The sequence below is a fragment of the Sminthopsis crassicaudata genome, chromosome 3, assembly GCF_048593235.1.
Source record: "Sminthopsis crassicaudata isolate SCR6 chromosome 3, ASM4859323v1, whole genome shotgun sequence".
NCBI classification, from domain to species: domain Eukaryota; kingdom Metazoa; phylum Chordata; class Mammalia; order Dasyuromorphia; family Dasyuridae; genus Sminthopsis; species Sminthopsis crassicaudata.
Window position 1 is genome coordinate 319412808 of NC_133619.1, and position 20261 is coordinate 319433068.

Genomic DNA, 20261 nt, shown 5'->3' on the forward strand with positions numbered 1-20261 from the left:
CAATGGGATGAGTCAGACCTCCCTCAGCTCTGTATTATGTGAAAATCCATTAGTTGGTATTGAACCTACTGAGGAACATTTTTTTTAATTGGTGTGTATTACGAAAACAGTTTTAATCTTGTAAACTCCCAAATGGGTCTCAAAGACTTCTATAGGTTCTTGGACCATACCTTGAGAATCACTAATCTTTTTGAACTAGTCTAGCCTTGTCTTTTCAAAATGTTCTGTGTTCATTTTTCTCTAAGATGATAATTGAGTTGTATCTTTCTGTATTTCAGAGATCCATGATTTCACCAAAAGAGAACTTTCTGACTTAGAGACAGTTGTGATTTGCTGTAGCAAAATATTTCATTTCCATCATCCAATCTTCCAAAGACAAACTTCTCTGATTTTAAGTTGATCAAATTTTAGACAATAGAACCATATTCAGTAACCAGCTCTATTCTTGAAGCTTTTTTGTTACTGTTGTTAAGATCTACAAAAGTTTATGGTCCTTTTGCCTACTAAGGGAGAGGGGGAAGAGAATATATATTCTATAGTACCCTACTATGTGCCAGGTACTGTATTGAACATTTTACAAGTCTTATGTCATTTGATCCTCAAAACAACTTGTGAAGTATGTGTATTTATTGTCTGTATTTTTGAGTTGAGGAAACTGTACAGTAATTAGGTGACATATCCAAGATCACATAATTAGTAAGTATTGGAGGTCTTAGGGCTTCCTGATCTCCTGTGCCACCCAACTAACATGAACATATGAACATATAAAAAAAAAAATCTCTCATATAGTGTGGCCACCAAGTGGCCATCCAGTGTTTTTTGATGATCTGGAAGGAATAAGGGCCTGCTTTCTACTGAGGCAGCACATTTCACTTTGGTACAGCTCTCTATTATTAGGAAACTGTGTCTTAAAAGTCTTCATCTCAATAAAGTGCACCTATTGCTTCTAGTACTTCTCCTTTTAGGACAAGCTAAGCAGACTTCATCCCTCTTATACATAATAAGTGCTTGATATCCTTAAAAACAATTACATTCTGCCCTAACACTTCTCTGCTTCAAGTTAAACATCTCTCGTTTCTTCAAACAATTATTATAAAGCATGATTTGGAAGCCTTTTGTTATCTTGTAGACCCATCTTTGGACTCTCTAGTTTATTAATTGTTCTTCTAAAAATGTCCATCACAAAATAAATCCACATAAATCATCAGCATTTTTAAATGTTACCAACAAAGTCCAGTAGCAAGAGATACAAAGAAAAATTCTATTTAAAATAATTGTTGATAGCATAAATATTTGGGAATCCATCTGCCAAGGGAAAGTAGGAACTTTATGAACATAATTACAAAATACTTTCCACACAAATAAAGTCATATCTAATCAAATGGAAAAATATCAAGTGCTCATGGGTAGGGCAAGCAAATTTTTAAAATGACAATATTATCTAAATTTATTTATTTAGTTCCATACCAACTAAACTCTCAAGAAATTATTTTACAGATCTAGAAAAAATAATAACAAAGTTCATCTGGAAAAAAGGTCAAGAATTTCAAGGGAATTAATGAAAAAAATGCCAATTGTTTGCATCCGACTTAAAATTATGTTATAAAGCAGAAGTCATCAAAACCATTTAGTAATGGCTAAGAAATAGAGTAGTTAATCAGTGGAACAGGTTAGATTCACAGAACAAAATAGTCAATGACTATAGCAATTTAGTGTTTTACAAACCCCAAAACACCAGTTTTTGGGAAAGAACTCACTATTTGTGAAAAAAGCTGCTGGGAAAATATGGCAGAAACTAGACACTGACCTACACCTAACACCATATACTAAGATAAGGTTGAAATGGGTTCATGATTTGGACATAAGGAGGTTTTTTATAAGCAAAATAAAAAGAACACAAAATAGTTTACTTCTCAGATCTGTAGAGAAGGAAGGAATTCACAACCAAAGAAGAATTAGAACTCATTATTGAACAAAAAACAGATGATTTTGATTAAAAAGGCTTTATACAAGCAAAACTAATGCAAACAAGATTAGAAAGGAAGCAATAAATAAGGGAAAATATTTTTATATTTAAGGGTTCTGATAAAGACCCCATTTCTAAAATATACAGAGAATTGACTCAAATTTATAAGAATTCAAGCCATTCTTATCAATTGATAAATGGTCAAAGGATGTGAACAGATAATTTTCAGATGAAGAAATTGAAACCATTTCTAGTCATATGAAAAGGTATTCCATATCACTATTGCTCAGAGAAATGCAAATTAAAACAACTCTGAGATACTATTACACACCTCTCAGATTGACTAAAATGACAGGAAACAACAGTGATGAATGTTGGAGGGAATGTGGGAAAACTGGGACACTAATACATTATTGATGGTATTGTGAAAGCATCCAGCTATTCTGGAGAACAATTTGGAACTATGCTCAAAGGGCTATCAAACTGTGCGTACCCTTTGATCCAGGAATGTTTCTACTGGGCTTATATCCCAAAGAGATCTTAAAGGAAGGAAAGAAACCGACATGGGCAAAAATGTTTGTGGCAGCCATTTTTGTAGTAACCAGAAACTGGAAACTGAATGGATGCCCATCAGCTGGAGAATGGCTGAATAAGTTATGTATATGAATGTTATGGAATATTATTGTTCTGTAAGAAATGACCAGCAGGATGATTTCAAAGAAGCCTGGACTTACTTGAACTGATGCTAAGTGAAATGAGCAGAATCAGGATTTCATTGTACATGGCAATGGTAAGATTATACAATGATCAATTCTGATGGACATGGCTCTCTTCAACAATGAGATGATTCAGGCCAGTTCCAATAATCTTGTAATGATGGGAGCCATCTATACCCAGAAAGAGAACTGTGGGAACTGAGCATTTTCAATTCTTTTGTTGCTATCTGCTTAAATTTTATTTTCTTCCTCATTTTTTTTTGAATTGATTCTTCTTGTGCATGCCTAAAAAAATTTAAATAAATAAAAAATTTTAAAAATAATAATAAATGTCCATCAGTTTCAACATAAAGGAGAGGAAAGAACATCAGACTGAAATGCAAGATCTGGGATTCAAATTCCACCTTTGCTGTTTGCTACCTGTATGATCTTAGGCTTCCTCTCTGTGTGCTTTAGTCTCCTTTTTCCTTTATCTGAAAAAATGGAAGATATTCTCAGAAGACCTTTAAGACCCTTCCTGCTCTAAATTTAAATTACCCTGATGCAATAAGATCCTTAAATGCCTTATCCCAAAGCAGATTAAGACATATGGGCCTATCTACAGGTCATTTTCTTTTTTAATCTCCCTTTTCCCCCTTTTGTTCAGTTGGTCATCCAAGTATTGTGATAAGAAATATCTCACATTTGCATAGTGATTTAAGTTTTACAGAAAGCTCATTAAGACAGATATCCTAGTTATCACAGAGATCACTGACAGATAAAATAAATCTAAATTCTTTTCATAAAATATTTCCATCTGTTAATGTGTAATAACTGAATAAACATATTAGAACCAAGGAGCAAACAGGTATAGATATTTATAAATCTCATGGATTAATTAATGATATAAAGTGAATTAATTTCTTTTTAACACCTTTAAAGATGAAATGAGATGGGTATCCTTATTATTCTGGAAGCTTATCACAACAATTTGAAGACTGAGTATAAATAGAGTGGGCTATACAGCATCTTTTGGAAGTCAATAAGAAAAATAGTTCTCCTTAGCTTCAGTCATGGTTATCATATGCAATTTTACACTTCTAGTGAAACGTTCTTAGAGTTAGGGACACTTCACTTTGAATCCCCCCCTACTGTTTTCTAGTTGTGTGACTCTAGGACAAGTAATTTGACCTCTGGAATCCTCAGTTTATTTACTTGTAAAATGAGAATAATAATAGACACAGTTTTTATATTGCTGTTCTGTAACATTCAGCTCTTTGTAACTTCATTTGGAGATTTTTTTTGTAATATATTAGAATTGTTTGCCATTTCCTTTTCCAGTTCTTTGTACAGATAAGGCAAACAGGGTTAAATGCCTTGCTTAGAGCTACACTGCTGAAGTCAGATTTGAACTCAGGAAAATGAGTCTTCCTTACTTCAGGCCTGGCACTCTATTTACTATACCACCTACCTGGCCAATGGGGTTGTTGTGTGACTCAAATAAGATAATTCAAGGTACTTGGCAAACTTTATATTATTATGTCAGTTATTATAATTATTACCAATAAACTTGTCATGAATTTGAGTTTTTCCCAGGACTTTCACTAGAATTAAATGATGTAGATAAATATTAATGTATTGATTGGTCCCCACTCACCACCTCCTCAGCATGCTGATCCTATCAAACAAACATGGGAAAGAATTCTTAATAATGGTAAAATTCTGTGGCTTTCTCTGTCCTTAAAAAATATTTGTATGTATCTCTTTACAGATTTCGGGGAAAATCCATAGATGGGAGATATTGTTCAAGTGATGGTAAGAAGAAACTTTGATTAAAAAAAATTTCTGTGGAATTTAGAATGATAGCAAATATTGTATCAACAACTCTTGCTCAGAGGAAAGAAAGGAAATGACAAATACCTTATGCTTTTTTACCTCTTCTCTGCTTTGACAAACTTCAAACCTTCTTCTGGATGATATCCCAAGGTGGTAGAATACTTTCTGAGCCAACTAAAGCCAATAGGAATTATTGAAACCCACCTTGATTAGGTTTATTATTCCAATCATCTGTTGATTATGGAGACATTGAATGCATTAGGTAAAGAGGTCATATGGTACCATGGATACACTTGAGGATCTGGTTCAAATCCCACCTATGATGTTCACTACATGTGTGATTCTTGGCAAGTCAATAACCTTGTTGGATCTGAGATTCCTCATTTGTAAGATGAGGATGTTGAACTCAATGGTTCCCTAAGATCCTTTCTAGTTCTAGATCTCTCAACTGGGAACTAACCATGAATTTTGCTTATAAGGATAATATATTTAGAAAAAATAAATCATGAGGAGCAAGGATTATATCATGTCCAGAGGAGCAGAATGTACTGTACTTGCCCCTAGCAAGAACTACATTCAATGGCCAGTTTAATTCTTCCTTGCTTTTTTTTGTTGAACTAAAAATAATGTTAACAAACACACACACACACACACACACACACACACACACACACACACACACACACAAACATCTAAAGGATTTGACAGAGACTAAGACCACTTGTCATAGGAAAAAAACGTATTTACTCACCCTACTTCAACCCATACTTGTAAACAGAACACAAAAGAAATCAAAATAAACAACTATAGAAAATTTTGAGTTTTCTCAGAATCTATTTCCTAGTACATGAATTTGAAAAATAAAGATTTAGTGGTCTTACTTGGGTCTTTTGGGTGTAAACATAAAATTTCTGAAATATAAACTCATTTCTACTCCATGTAGGAGGTAGAATAAAGAAAGTGGGTCATAGCTACAGGACCTTCTTTTTGACATCATTGGTAATTTCCTCTGCTTACTAGCCCCAGAATTTTGCCTCCTTATTTTTCATATGTTTAATTGATTTTTTAGATAAAATATTTATTACAAAGATTTTTTTTACAATAAAGTAAATCACATGGTTATATTATAGGAAAAGGAAAAAGGAAAAGCTTAAACATTTATTTAACTGATTTTTAAATATTATTGATTCCCTTATCTCATGGTTCTTTCCTCAGCTTCAGATTCTTTTCCCTTTACAGAGTATGTTTTGTATCTATTAGAATGTAAGCTCCTTGAGGGAAGAAAAATTATATGTAGAGCCAGATATTCACTACATAGTGTGTTTATTTTTAGTCACAATGTCACATTTAAACTGACATAAGAAATTTATTTTATTTGTTAAATATCTTTTAAATGAAAATTAGTAAAATTGTGCTTGATAAGATTTTGAGTATGGCTAGATCTTAATATATTTGGGAATAATGGTAAACCTGGTCTCCAGTAAGTAGATATCTCTTCAATGGAAGTTGGATAACCATGGCAATGTTATAAAAGGTCTTCCCATTCCTTTGTTTTACCTATAGATCCCTTCTTACCCAGAGATTCTCTTCCTTCCTTAAGAAGCCTTATTTCACTTTACTAAATGCTATTCAAATTGAAAATGAGATGGTCCTTGATCTCAAGAAAAGATAGTGATGTAGAAGCACCAAAAGGAAAGGTGGCTTAGAAATAGAAAATTACTATTTCCCAATATGCTTATGAATTCCTAACTGAAGAAGCTATTTTGAGTTATCTTATGAAATTTATATCCATGGTAATGCAAAGCATTACATCACTTTTCAAATATTCCAATGAATCTGTGACCTTTCATCAGTGTGGATATTCTTTCCTACAATGCAGGTTGCAGCCCTCACCCATACTGACCCATTCTGGATGATTCTTGTCCAAATCGTATCATTAGTTCCCCCCAGGGAATTCACCCAGTCTTGGGTCTTCCTTCCTCTCTCTTGACATCCCAGGTTTGCCAGGATAGCACAAGGCTGCCTATCAGCTCTTGCTCTCACCCACTGGCCAGCCCACTTTTTTTCCCACATATATTTCTTTGTATGAGGATCCTTTATCCCACTTCTTTCTCTCACTGAGATGTCATAGATTTATTGTGCTCACTTTGTACCCCTTCCTTGTCTTTTGTGTAGTCCTTCATTTCAGTTTTTTTCAGACATTAGTGTTCCCTGATTAATTGCCATACAACAACCATGAAACAAAGATATTACTAAATCTTATTAAATATTTCCTGCTTCCTCCTACCAGTTTCCCACCCTCTCTCATTCTTGCTTTACTTTGAATCAATTGCAGTTTCCTTGCATTAAAGTCTTGCTCTTAGAGAGGATCAGTCTTCTGGAGAGCTTAGAAGAAACATATACTTCATTGCCAAGTAGAATGCTCTTTGACATTCAACCTCTATGCCTATGAGCTTAGGAAAACAGACTTTCCCCTTTTTCCTCCTCTGATTCTCCTATTTCCCAAGTCTTCACAATATCAGAGACATAAAAAAGAAGTTCACCATAGTGCGGGGCAATTTCAAAGTACTAAGTTCAGTGTCCAGCATTTAGCATAGTGCCTGGCACATAGTAGACACTTAATAAATGCTTTTTGATTTGACTTAAAAACTACTTATATACAGGTAAATTATAGATGTGTGCTATGTTATCCAATTCAATTAATTCAACTTTACATAGCTTAATAATAATTAAATTTTTACAACTACCACCAATTTCATTTACTATTTCCCCTTCTAGATTCAATCTCTAGTGTAGGTAAGAACTTTCTCCTTTTATTAGGTCTGTTGACAAGTGAAACTGTCTGGTTTCAGTCTGGTAGAATTGGAAGGGAACTCAGTGAACATTCTTTGTAAAAATTATCTTTGATTTCCAAAACACATAAATTTCCCTGAAATAGGTTCTATTTTTTTCCTGAATTTTTTCACAGCATATGTGGAAAGGAGTTGCATAAAATAAGACTGGAAATATAGGTAAGAACTATATTATTAAAGCCCTGAAATGCTAGGCTAAGAAGTACTTATTTATCTAAGTGAAATAGGGAGCCACTAGAGATTTTTGAGTAAAAAAGTGAAACCACAAGGATTCAACTGGTATGAATGAATCTATCAATTACAAGATTATGGAAATACCCGATTATTTGAATCATTATTCTTCAGATGGACGTTTGGAAATGGAGGTTGGAGATATGGTGGATTACTGTCTTATGTGGAAATGTAACAGAAAGGAGTAGGGGTGAGATGCAGGTATCAGGGAGTTCGAGTAAGTTTGGCCAGTAATATCTAGAGATCTAGTCTCCAACAAATGGACTGAACTCACATTGAGTGTCTGTTAAATAACTTCAACCCAAAATAGTATGGATTAAACAATTCCCAGAATATACTAACCATTATGTTACCCAGCTGCCCTAGAAGGACATTATAGAACAAAGTCAAGAGTACGTTTTAAAGATTATTTTATTAATTGAAGTCTTTGGAAAAAATCATGAATAGAATAATTTATTAAGGAAGTGATAAAAAAAAATTAGTGGAGAGATGTATATGTACATGTTAGAGTTTATTCATTAAAAAAAAGAAAAAAGAATTGCTCCCAAAGTATTAATTGTTTTTGTTATTTCATGAATGTTTGACTAAATTTAGCTCTTTTAATAGAGGGACTTACTTTTTATGAACAAAATTGTGCAATTCAAAGGTAGAACTTGAATTAGGTCCCAAAAATGACCTTTCAGATCTGGAAATAAAGTGATAAATGACTGCCCCCCTGTGGCAACATACTAAAATTCAGATGCAATTTTTTTGAATGTAAACAAGTTTGAAACTGCAAAATTAAAGCCTTAATGTGAGAGCTTCCTAAAATCAACCTTGCCTTTCACTTACTTTGTATATTCATGCATTTTATGGAGATATTTAGATTTTGCTTTGTTCCACTCAAAAGGACTGAACATTAGCATTCTAAAAATTACTTTTATACATATTTGATATTTTGTATTTAGAACTAGAAGCAACCGTTTAGGTTATTCCCTCTTTGTATTTCTTCTGTGTATGGAAACTGAGGTCCAATAGAGAATATTACTTGTTCAAAGACACATTGATAATAAATAGAACAGATGTAATTCTAACCTAAGTCAATCTTTTGACTCCAAATTGAGTATTCTTGCTATTATACCAAGGAAGGAGCTGCAGTATAATCTGGAAGATGATTTGAGGGGGCAGAATATATATATATCATGTCTCTCATTCAAAATCACAAAATCTCAGAGTTGAAAAGGATCTCAGAGACCATCTGTTGTTGTCTACTTGTGTCCAATTCTTTAGGCCCCACTTTGGGTTCTCTTGGCAAAGATACTGGAGTGCTTTGTCTTTCCCTTCTCCAGTTCATTTTACGGATAAATGACTTGCTCAGGGTTACATAGTTAGTGTTTGAGGCTAGATTTACATTTAGGTCCTCTTGACTCCAAGTCCAGCACTCCATCCATTGAGCCACCTAGCTGCCCTAAAGGACATCCAGCTAAATCCATAATTGAATAAGAATTCCCCTTTACAAACTAAGTCCTTCAGTGAGTCCTAAATTCTCTAGTGAGGGGAAATTTCTACTTACTGGGACAATCCATTCCACTTTTTAAAAAATTATAGCATCAACATTTTCATTGTTTTTAATTATGAAAATTAAATAAAAGTGCCTTATTGGCCCTTTCTCTTCTTGTCTTCACCCAGTACAAATGCTTACATCTCTTAATGGCCAGCATCCTCCAGGATCTTAACTGAACTGAATATAATCTTCTTGGTGGCTTTGGTCTTTATTTGAAATATTGGCTTTGTTTGATCACCACCTTGATCTCTGCTTCTGGGTCTAGGGACTTTCCTCCTGACCACACAGGGAGTATTTTTAACCCATCTTATACTGGATCACTCTGTGAAGCTTTTGCTTAGCATACTTTTTTTTAAGCAATCAGGGTTAAGTGACTTGTCCAGAGTCATATAGTACATGTCTGAAGCTGGATCTGAACTAGGTCCTTCTGACCATGTCATCAACAGCATTATCAGCACAAAGAAAACCTTTGAAAGAACTTTTAAAAAGAATAATTAAGAGTTGCCTTCACTTTAAGAAGAAATCTACTTCCAGGCAGTTTTACCTTTTAAATGCCCTATCAGAATGCTCCTGTATGTTTCCTCTAGGGGCCAGACAGAATAAGATCAATTCCTCTTTCACAAACAACTTTTCAGTTTATAAAAAGAACAATCATATTCCCTTGGTCCTATTTTCTTGTTCCCTCAAACTCTCCTCTTTAATGTGACATTATGGAGGACTTTTATTACCTGCTTGATCTTTAACCTATCAATGTCTCTAGTAAAATTTGATACCCAGAACTGCACAAATATTCCAGGTCTGCTTGTTTGTTGATTTGAACAGGACAGGATACAAAAGACTATCATCTCTCTTATAGACAACATGCTCTCTTAATGAAGCCTAAGACTGAATTACCTGTCATGTTATATTATTGATTGATAGTGAGTTTGCAGTCCACTAAAACTATTAGATCTTTTAAAAACTAACTATTATATAGCCAGGATTTTTCCTCTCCTATTATGAATTTGTGAGATTGATTTTTCATCTCTTCAGTAGAGAGAAAAAAAACTAGTAAATTTAAGACCTATTTCCTTCATAAATTATCTGGATCCAATCACAATGCCTCAGTCCTACTTCAGGGCTTTTTCACATAAAATGTACTTGGTAAATGTTTGTTGAATCTGAAATATCTTCCTCTGTTCCAGAGTAAGACAAAATGACCCAGTTTGAAATATACAAATAAGTGAACACTGAGGAGGAAAAATTTAGGCTGAAGTCAAGTAAGATCATCCTGTCCTAGAAAGACTGTACAGTATATAAGGAAACTGAGAAAAATTGTACAGTTTCACTAATCAAGATGAAGTCTCATCTGTCTAAAGTGATTTAGTTGTAAGCCTGCCTTACAAAAAGGAGGATGAAGTGAGTAGCCTCTTCAGGCCCTTTTCAACTTGCCTTCTTTTAATAGCTGTCAGGTAGCAAAGATATTGGATATTAAGTAGTCATGGTGAATTGTACAATGTCAAAATTAGAAGGGATGAGCTAGTCCAAGTCCCTCAAAACATGCCCATATCTCTTCCAAAAGAATAGTTGTTCTACATGAGTCCATGAGTGTGAAATATAACCAAATCAATCCCATTCCAAGGGATGTGCTTCTGGAGCCAAACTTGCCCTTGGAAACAGCATAACACATTTGCCAGCTGTTTGCTGGCTGACATTCACCTCAAATATGTCTCTCGGCAGAATTTATAGACTCCCATGGAAACACAAAAAGAAGACTAATTTAGCTTGCCACTGTCTTTTGGGCTTTTTCCCATCTTCTCAACTCTTTTTCTCAATTCACTATTTAAGTTAGCAATCAGTGTGTTATGAACTAGCTTGAGAGGCTTTAATAGTTGTTTTTTTTAATGTAAGACAAAATAAGAGCAAGAGTAAGAGCAAGAATAATATTTCAAATGAATTTCTATTTTTGAGTCCAATAAATGTGTGTTTATTTGTTTTTTAATGTTTACATTTACTATATTGACATTTGTTCAACTTGCACTTCTTTTCTACTGTTATAAATCACTGTTTCATGTTAGCTAATGTTTTAATAAATATGGAGTCACTGCTCATATAGAACTTACATTTTAATGAGTAGTATGATGAAAACAAAAGGTAGCACATAGAATTTTACATCATAAGCACATAAATATATATGAATAAATGCTTATTCACCATTATTTATTGTTTTTTAAATCAAAGTACGGCAAAAGATCATTTTAGGCAGAATATCATTACAGTAAATTGGAGATTTCATGTGGATAAACTGACCATTGAATTTGTTTTTTATGAGATAGTTATCAATTCAACAGCAATGAGGTAAGGACTGATGTAGAGAAGGAAGCATAGAGCATAAAGTAGTCAGAGACATAGAGGTGAGAAATTGCATGGCAAATCCTCAGGGACATTAATCCTTTTTGACTAGAGCACAGTAGATGATAATGACAGAAATATAAATTAAGACAGAAAAGATACCATGATTCTAGATATAGACATGAGTGGAATAGAAAAAACATTGGCGGTGGAACCAAGATGTTGGAGAAAAGACATTGATTCCTCTTAGTTCTCCCCATACCTCTCCAAACACTTTCAAATCATACCATAAAACAAATCCTGAAGTGGCAGAACACACATAAGGATGGGATAAAATAATTTTCCAGCCAAAGACAACTTAGAAGATCAGCAGCACTCCCCTCTTGGAGCACAGTCCAGCACAGACCGGACCAGCAAAACAGGATCAGGCCTTGAGAGCCACTGAATCAGTAGCTGCAGAAACTGCTTCCAGTGATCTCAGCCCAGATAGTAAGAGTGTCAACCAATTTATTAGAAAGAAATTATAGGAGTCTCTTTGCTATCCCTAGGACAGAATTCTGTTGCTTTTCTCATACACAGATCTACTTCCCAGTTCTAGATGGCAGTACCAGGGGAAGAAAAGCACTAGCACACCAGAGCTTGCAGCCACAATGGAACAGATATGCTCCTCACAGTTCCAAGGCAGTAAAAAGTATTTGGTTTCACAGGTCAGAGAACAGGCTAGGAGAATTGTAAATTCATCTTTTCTTAGATCATAACATTTTGGAAGAACTGAAAACTTACAAGTCCCTAAAAATGTCTCTGAGAACAGCTGCACAAAACCCCTGAAGCTTGGAACAGTGCCCTTTCACCCTGGAAGCACAGCCCCACTTCAACAAAGAGTAAAAAGTCAAGAAATAGACTGAGAAAATAAGTAAACAAAGCTGAAGGGTAGGCATTCTGACCATAGAAAGATTTTGGTGACATTCAGAAGATAACAAAATCAAAACTCCAACATTCAAAACCTTCAAGGCAAATATGACTTGGTCTTGGGCCATGAAAATCAAGTAAGATGTAGAAGAAAAATTGAGAAGAGAAATGAGAATGATTCAGGAAAATCATGAAAAAAGAATGAACAATTTGGTAGAGGAGAGACAAAAAATATGAAGAAAATAACACTTTAAGAAACAGAATAAGCCAAATGATAAAAAAAGAGGTGCAAAAAAAACAATAAGAAGAATGCCTTGAAAAGCAAGATTGGTCAAATAAGAAAGAGGCACAAAAATTCACTGAAGGAAAAAAGTTGCTTAAATTGGCTAAATAATGGTCAACAAATAAATATATATGCTTATGAAATAAAATTGTGTAATGCTTAGAACTAGCCAAATGGGAAAGGAGGTACAAAAACTCACTGATGAAAATAATTCCTGAAAAATTAGAATTGAGCAAAGCTCAATTTGGGTTTATGGCTTTATGGGAACATAAAAGAATAAAACAAAACCAAAAGAATTTTAAAATAGAAGACAATGTGAAATATCTCATTGGAAAAACCACTGACATGGAAAAAAAAATCCAGGAGAGATAATTTTGAAATTATTGGATTATCTGAATGCCATGATCAAAAAAAGGAGTGTAGATAACATCTTTTAAGAAATTGTCAACAAAAGCTGCTCTGATATTCTAGAATCACAGGATAAAATAAAAATTGAAAGAATCTACCAAGAACTTCCTGAGAGAGATCCCAAAATGAAAACTCCCAGGAAGATTATAGTCAAATTCCACAGCTCCCATGTCAAGGAGAGAATATTACAAGTAATCAGAAAGAAACAATTCAAGTATAGTGGAACTACATTCATGATAACACAAGGTAAAGGACTTGGAATATAATATTCCAAGAGGTAAAGGAGTTAGGATTACAACCAACAGTCATCTTCACAGCAAAATTAAGTATAATCCTTCAGGAAAAAAAATAGAAATTCAATGAAATAGAAAAATGTTAAACATTATTGATGAAAAGATTAGAACAATAGAAAATTTGACTTTCAAATATAAAACTCAAGAGAAGCATAAAAAGGTAAATAGTAAAAGAAATTTACAAGGGACTTAAGATTAAACTGTTTACATTCCTACATGGAAAGATTGAATTTGTAATTCCTAAGAACATATCATTACTAGGGCAATTAGAATGAATATACGTAGATAAAGGTATGAATGGAATATGAAGAGATGATATCTCTTAAAAAATAAAATGAAGGAGTGAGAAAGAGTCATACACTGGGAAAAGGGAAAGGGAAAAGTATAATGTATAATGAGATAAGTTATCTCCCATAAAAGAAGCAAGAAAAAGTTTTTACAGTAGAGAGGAAGTTAGAGAAAGTGGAGGCAGAAGAGTGTGTGAGCCTTACTCTCAGAATTGGTTCAAAGATGGAATAACATACATGCACAATTAGGCATTGAGATCTATCTAACCCAACGGGAAAGTAGCGTGAAAAGGGATAAGAGAAGAGGGGGAGGGGTATGACCGAAGAAAGGGCAAAACACTTTTTGAGGAGGAATAGAGTAAAAGAAGAGCCAGAGATAGAGACCAAGAGAGAATAGAAAAAATGGGATGTGGAAGAATAGGATGGAGGAAAATATATTTACAATAATAACTGTGAAAAAAAGTTTAAAGCAAATTTCACTGATAAAGATCTCATTTCTCAAATATATAAAGAACTGAGTCAAATTTATAAAATTACTTGCCATTTCCTAAATGATAAATGAGCAAAAGCTATGAACAGCTTTTAGATGAAATAAAGCTATTTATATCCATATGAAAAATGTTCTAAATTACTATTAGCTGGAAAAATGCGTATTCAAACAATTCTGAGGTACTACCTCATACATAGTAAATTAGCTACCTAATAGGAAGGAAAAGGAAAATTACAGAGGCTGGAGGTGGATGTAGTAAAAATGAAACATTAATCCATTGTTAGTGGAATTGTGAACTGATTTAATCATTCTGTAGATCATTTTGAAAGGGATATATGTCTAAAGGGCTATAAAACCATACATATTCTTTAACCTAGCAATATCACTACTAGATCTGCATCCTAAAAGAGATTTTTAAAAAGGAAAAGGAACTATATGTATAAAATGTTTATAATACCCTCTTTTCTTGTAGCAAAAAATTGGAAACTGAGGGGTTGGCCATCGATTTGGGAATGACTGAACTAATTATGCTATGTAATTGTGATGGGATACTATTGTGCTATAAGAAATGATGAGCAGTATGGTTTCAGAAAAATCTGGAAAGACTAACATAAGAGGATGCAAAGTAAAATGTACAAGTACACAAGTACAAATAATAACAATATTGTAAAATGATCAACTGTGAATGAATTAATTATTCTCAGCAGTACAATGATCTAAGACAGCTCTGAAGGACTTATGATGAAAAATGCTATCCATCCCCAGAAAACTGATGGTATCAAAATATAAGCATACTTTTTAAAATTTCTTTATTTCTCTTGAAAAAAATTTTGGTCTATGTTTTCTTTCACAACATAACTAATATGGAAATATGTTTTGTGTGGCTATCCATGTATAATCTATATAGAATTGCTTTCATTTTCAATGGGGAGGAAGGAAGGGAGAATATTAGGAAATCAAAGTTTAAAAAATGAATGTTGAAATTTTTTTACTTGCATTGGGGGGAAATAAAATACTAAATATTAAAAAGTAGAAAGTATATTGATTTTTCTTTTTGGTAAATACTATTTTTCCAATTAAATATAAAGATCATTTTTAACATTCCGTTTTTATAAGATTTTGAGTTTTGTAATTTTTTTCTCTTCTTCCCTCTTGTCTCCCCTCTCCAAGATGGCAAACAATCTGATATAGGTTATGCATGTGTAATCATGTAAACATATTTCCACATTAGTTATATTGTGAAAGAAAAACAGAACAAAAGGGAAAAGCCATCAAAAAATGAAAATAGTAAGCTTTGGTTTCCATTTAGACCCTATATTTTTTTCTCTGGATATGGATAGCATTTCCATCAGAAGTTTTTTGGGATTGTCTCAAATCATTGTATTATTGAGAAAACCTAGGTCAATCATAATTGATCATCACACAAGTTGTTATTGCTATGTACATACAATGTTCTCCTGGTTCTGCTCACTTCACTCAATATTTACTTCATGTTAAGTCTTTCTGACTGCTCATCATTTCTTAGAGCACAATAGTATTCCACTACATTAATATACCACCACCTGTTCAACCATTCCCCAACTGATGAATATTCCCTCAATTTTCAGTTTTTTGCCACCACAAAAAATGTGGCTATAAATATTTTTGTACATGTAAGTTCTTTTCCCTTTATTATGAACCTTTGAGATACAAGCCTAGTAGAAGTGTATTGCTGAATCAAAGGGTATGCATTATTTGATTGTTCTTTGGGCATAGTTACAATTTGTTCATAGTTAGATGAGTTAGAATAGTTAGATCAGTTCACAATTCCACCAACAATGCATTAGTGTTCCAAATTTCCCACATCTTCTCCACCATATATCATTTTTCTTTTCTTTCATATTATTCAATCCAGTAGATGAGGTGGTACCTCAGAATTGTTTTAATTTGCTTTTCTCTAATCAGTATACCCTTTCCTAGCTGAAGGATTTGAACTATATGTACATATATAGATATATATTAATGACTCAATTTTATTGGTAATTCCAAAAAAAAGTTTCCAAGATGCTTGGACTATAATAGTTGCCAAGATTACAAGGTAAATTGATGGCAGAACCCAAACGTCCTTCTTTTTTTTGGCCTAACTAGTGCTCTGTTTCCTCCTAAGTTTGGTTTTATAAGACTTAATGGTTCTACCAAGGCAATGCCAGTAGAGGTCTGGCATGTTCTATCATTTTGGGAAGGCTTTAAATATGGTTCCAACAACAGACTATATCTGCTTTCTAAATTTTAGCCTGCATAAAGTTGGAGGGAATCATTACTCACAGACTGTTCACCAACTTGATAACTCATGGAACAAAGAGAACTACAACATTATCTTCATTTCTCTGAGTCCCTCTTCTGCTTCTGCAAACTTTCTTAGAAGGTTGGAAAAAAGAAGATACAAAAATTCTGAGAGTTTTTAAATTACCTATAGATACTTACTTAACTAATGACACCCAGAATGTGAGATTCTTGTACAGTGATCAACAAATGAGAATTCTTTGAAGACCTAAATTATATTAACATTGACATTTTTGGTGTGAATGAATCCTAAAGATATGAGGTAGTTATATGAAAGTGGAAGAAGGCTTACAGTTCTCCTTGGAGAAGCAAATAAAAGAGTTGGCAGATTTCATTTTATCATGCCTCCAAAGACAATAAGAAACATCTTTTCATGGAACATGATCACCTTATAACTGAAGTGCTTATACTAAGCATTTGTAAAAAAGACTAACTTGCAGGATACTGTATCATACGTACAAACGTTTGTTACAGAGAATGAGAGGGAGTATGTGTACAACTAAAACTCTCTAACAAATCAACAAATACGTTAATATTCAACAACTTTCACAGAAATATTGGCATAGGAAACAAATATTTATTAGAAATAATGGGTCAAGATTAAGAAATAGATGAGATCCCCAAAGGAGAGTTAATATAAAGAGAAGAAAAGTGTAACGAGCTGTCGTCTCCAGAAGCTGCCGGATCACTCTCTGGGAAGAGATCTGCTGTGTCTACTCAAATCTCTCAGACAGATTCTTCTTCCTGTAGCGAACCGTTGTCTCCAGGCAGTTGCTGTTAACTCTTGTCCTTAGAAGTGACTTCCCTTCCTGCAGAGAGCCCCGTCAAGCCTGATGCAATGCAGAGTCTTTCTTCTTGAATCCTGGCTCTGAATCTCCTCCAGCTCTTATCCTTCTCCAGGCCGATCTGCTCTCTGCGCCCAGTGCTGTCTCTTTTATCCTCCCAGAGAATGGGCGTGGGATAATGCAAGGGCTTCTGGGAAGAACCACCCCAGCCAATGAGCTTGCCCCCTCTATCAAGTCAACCTGAGTTCTCACCTTGTAATTGTCCAGAAAACCTGAATTCTCACCTTGTCACTATCCAGACAACCTCAGTTCTCACTTAGTAATCCTAACATCTCCCCCTTTCTTTTGATTTAGAACATAGGACAGTCATGACCTTGAAACATAAATCCATCAATATGGGAAGTATTACAGATAATTACATAAATTACATAAGCACATAGTAACATAGTAACATAACACATGCTAGAAGTATATAACATAATCATAAATTGAAAATTTATAAATGTCCATAAGTCCATTGTCCATTAGTCTCATCTTGTGTGAGGAAGTCCAGTGATTCCTGCTGGTTTTAAAGTTCTTTAACAGTCTTTTTATTAGCCATGCTCTTTCAGTGTCAGATGTTTCTTAGATCTTCTCCTTTATTTTGAGGTCTTTCTCTTTTTCTGTCTCTCTCTGATGGACAAGGCGAATATGACTCGTTGGCACCCATCTGATTCCTTCTCCTGCTGAAGAAATACAAGCAAACCCTCTCTCCCAAGCAGTTAACCTATCTGGTTATTACCTTCTATTTACCACTTTCTAAATCTCTTCTCATCATCTGGCAATTACATTGGAATTGTTTGCACTGGACACAGCCCTGTTGGTTTAAAAGGCCTGTATTCTCCCCAAGTGTAATCCATTTTTGCAATCTGATTGCCTTTTGACTCACTTATCAGGTAATCCCTTTCTGCCATGTGATTGCTTTTCTGCTGGTTGATTAAATCATAGTCCTGACCTTCTAAAGGTTCTTTGGGTGTAGCATTAGCTGCCATCATACCCCAAGTCTTTTTTGCCTGGGGCCCTGGACCTGGGCCCCTCATCCCGTTTCCCTGAATTATTCTACACTCTGATGCCCAATGGAGTCCTCTGTTGCATTTTGGACATGGGGTTTTAGGTCTTCTCTCACCCTGTCTTCTCACTGTATCTCCATACCTACACTGAGCTCTTAGATGTCCAATTTTTCCACATTGAAAACATCGCCGAGTTTCTCTAGAAGGCCCTTGCCAGGAGGGACCCTGTCTTTCCACATTCATCATTGTCCGGGTGTAAAAAGCATTTGTTCCCACTGTAGCACAGCGTCTTATGATCTCCTCTAAAGGAGCATCTTTGTCTAATCCCCATATAATTCTTTTGCAAATCTCATTGGCATTTTCCTTAGCCAGATGTCTGGTCATTATTTCTGTAGCTGCATTTTCTCCAATAGTTCTTTTGACAGCAGTTTGCAAACGTCCCACAAAATCTGCAAAAGGTTCATTGGGACCTTGCTGTATTTTAGTGAAAGCCTCTCCATGATCTTTCTGTCCAGGAAGGACACCCCAAGCTTTTATTGCAGCCTTAGCAATTTGTTCATATATTGTCATGGTATAATTAATCTGTTCCGAATTCTCTCCATATTGACCTTCACCAGCTAAGTGCTCAAAAGTGAATTGTGTGTTAACTCCTATTTCCAAATTGCAACTGACTTGAATTTTACATAATTCATGAAATTCCGCAAGCCATAATAAATTTTCTCCAGGTTCCAGACATGTCCTTGCTATGGATTTCCAATCATTCGGGGTTAGGACTTCATAAGACAAACCATCTAGTAATATTTTAACATAAGCTGATGTAGCCCCATAAAGGGTACAACCTTTTTTCAAATCCTTAATTTTATTCAAATCTAAAGGTGCATATCTTCTCCTTTTTTTACCTACAGAGTCAATCTCTTCAATCACAGGATATGCATGTATAAAATCACTTATATCCTGTCCTTCTCTCTTAGCTTTAACCAATGCTTTTTCTAATCTTGTCATAGGCTTAGGCTTCTTCACAGGCAATTCTGTTTGTGTTTCTGCCTCTTCCCCTCTTTCTTCCTCCATCTCTGAAGGTGGGGTTGATGTGGGCCTGTCAATAATCTGTTCTCTAGGCAGGGTTGAAGCTTCTTCAAGAGAATCATACCATAATTCCTCATTTAAATCCTCTTGCTCTAGGGAAAGATCTTGATTTTTCCTTTTTTCCTCACACTTCCTCCTCTGTTCATTTTTAGAACTTTTCCTTCTCCTACAACTTGCTTGATAGTTTAAGGCTAATTGAACTATGTTGAAGATATAAAATACTTCTGCAGAAATTGAACGAGGCCCATTTTTTGCTTGAAATTCTTTCATTTCATATCCCACTAGCTTCCATTTATCTACATCTATCTTTTCTTCCTCTAAGAACCAAGGGGATGTGCATCTTAATGCAGCCAAGAGTTTAGCAATCTGTACCCAGCTTACAAGTAAACTCTGCTCCTCAATTATCTTGATTATACTCTCTATAGTACCACTCCTGAATGGGGGTGGAGCTGAGGTTGCTTCTGGGGCTGGGGTTGAGTCGGCTGAGGTCCAGGGATTGAATATAGCTAACATCTGCCCCATTTCAGCTATAAGAGATTCCTGGTTTAGCCCTTAACAAGTTAAGTTCCTTATTTATCTATTAGCACGCTCACTTAATCTTTAACAAAGTTTCCTCGTTACTCACGGTTCTGGGTCAGAGAGACTGAGATCTAGATCGGAAGCTTTTCCACTGGAATCAGGACCGTGTCTGTCCCTGTTCGGGCACCAAATTGCGAAGGTCTGGTCTAGCTCCTCTTGTCAGGATAAGCAAAAGTCCTTGCCCCACGTTGGGCGCCAATTTGTAATGAGCTGTCGTCTCCAGAAGCTGCCGGATCACTCTCTGGGAAGAGATCTGCTGTGTCTACTCAAATCTCTCAGACAGATTCTTCTTCCTGTAGCGAACCGTTGTCTCCAGGCA

At 34.8% G+C, this 20261-nt stretch overlaps 1 protein-coding gene across 9 annotated transcripts in view; it reads left to right on the top strand.

The window, feature by feature from the left end:
• The window catches only part of SIDT1 (SID1 transmembrane family member 1), a 166981-nt gene that overhangs the window by 104836 nt on the left and 41884 nt on the right, over positions 1–20261 (top strand). For all 9 annotated transcript variants that reach the window (XM_074301212.1, XM_074301215.1, XM_074301208.1 and 6 more), the window contains one exon: positions 4433–4476. In XM_074301212.1, coding sequence (XP_074157313.1) covers positions 4433–4476 — 44 coding nt within the window. The remainder of the gene's footprint in view (positions 1–4432; positions 4477–20261) is intronic.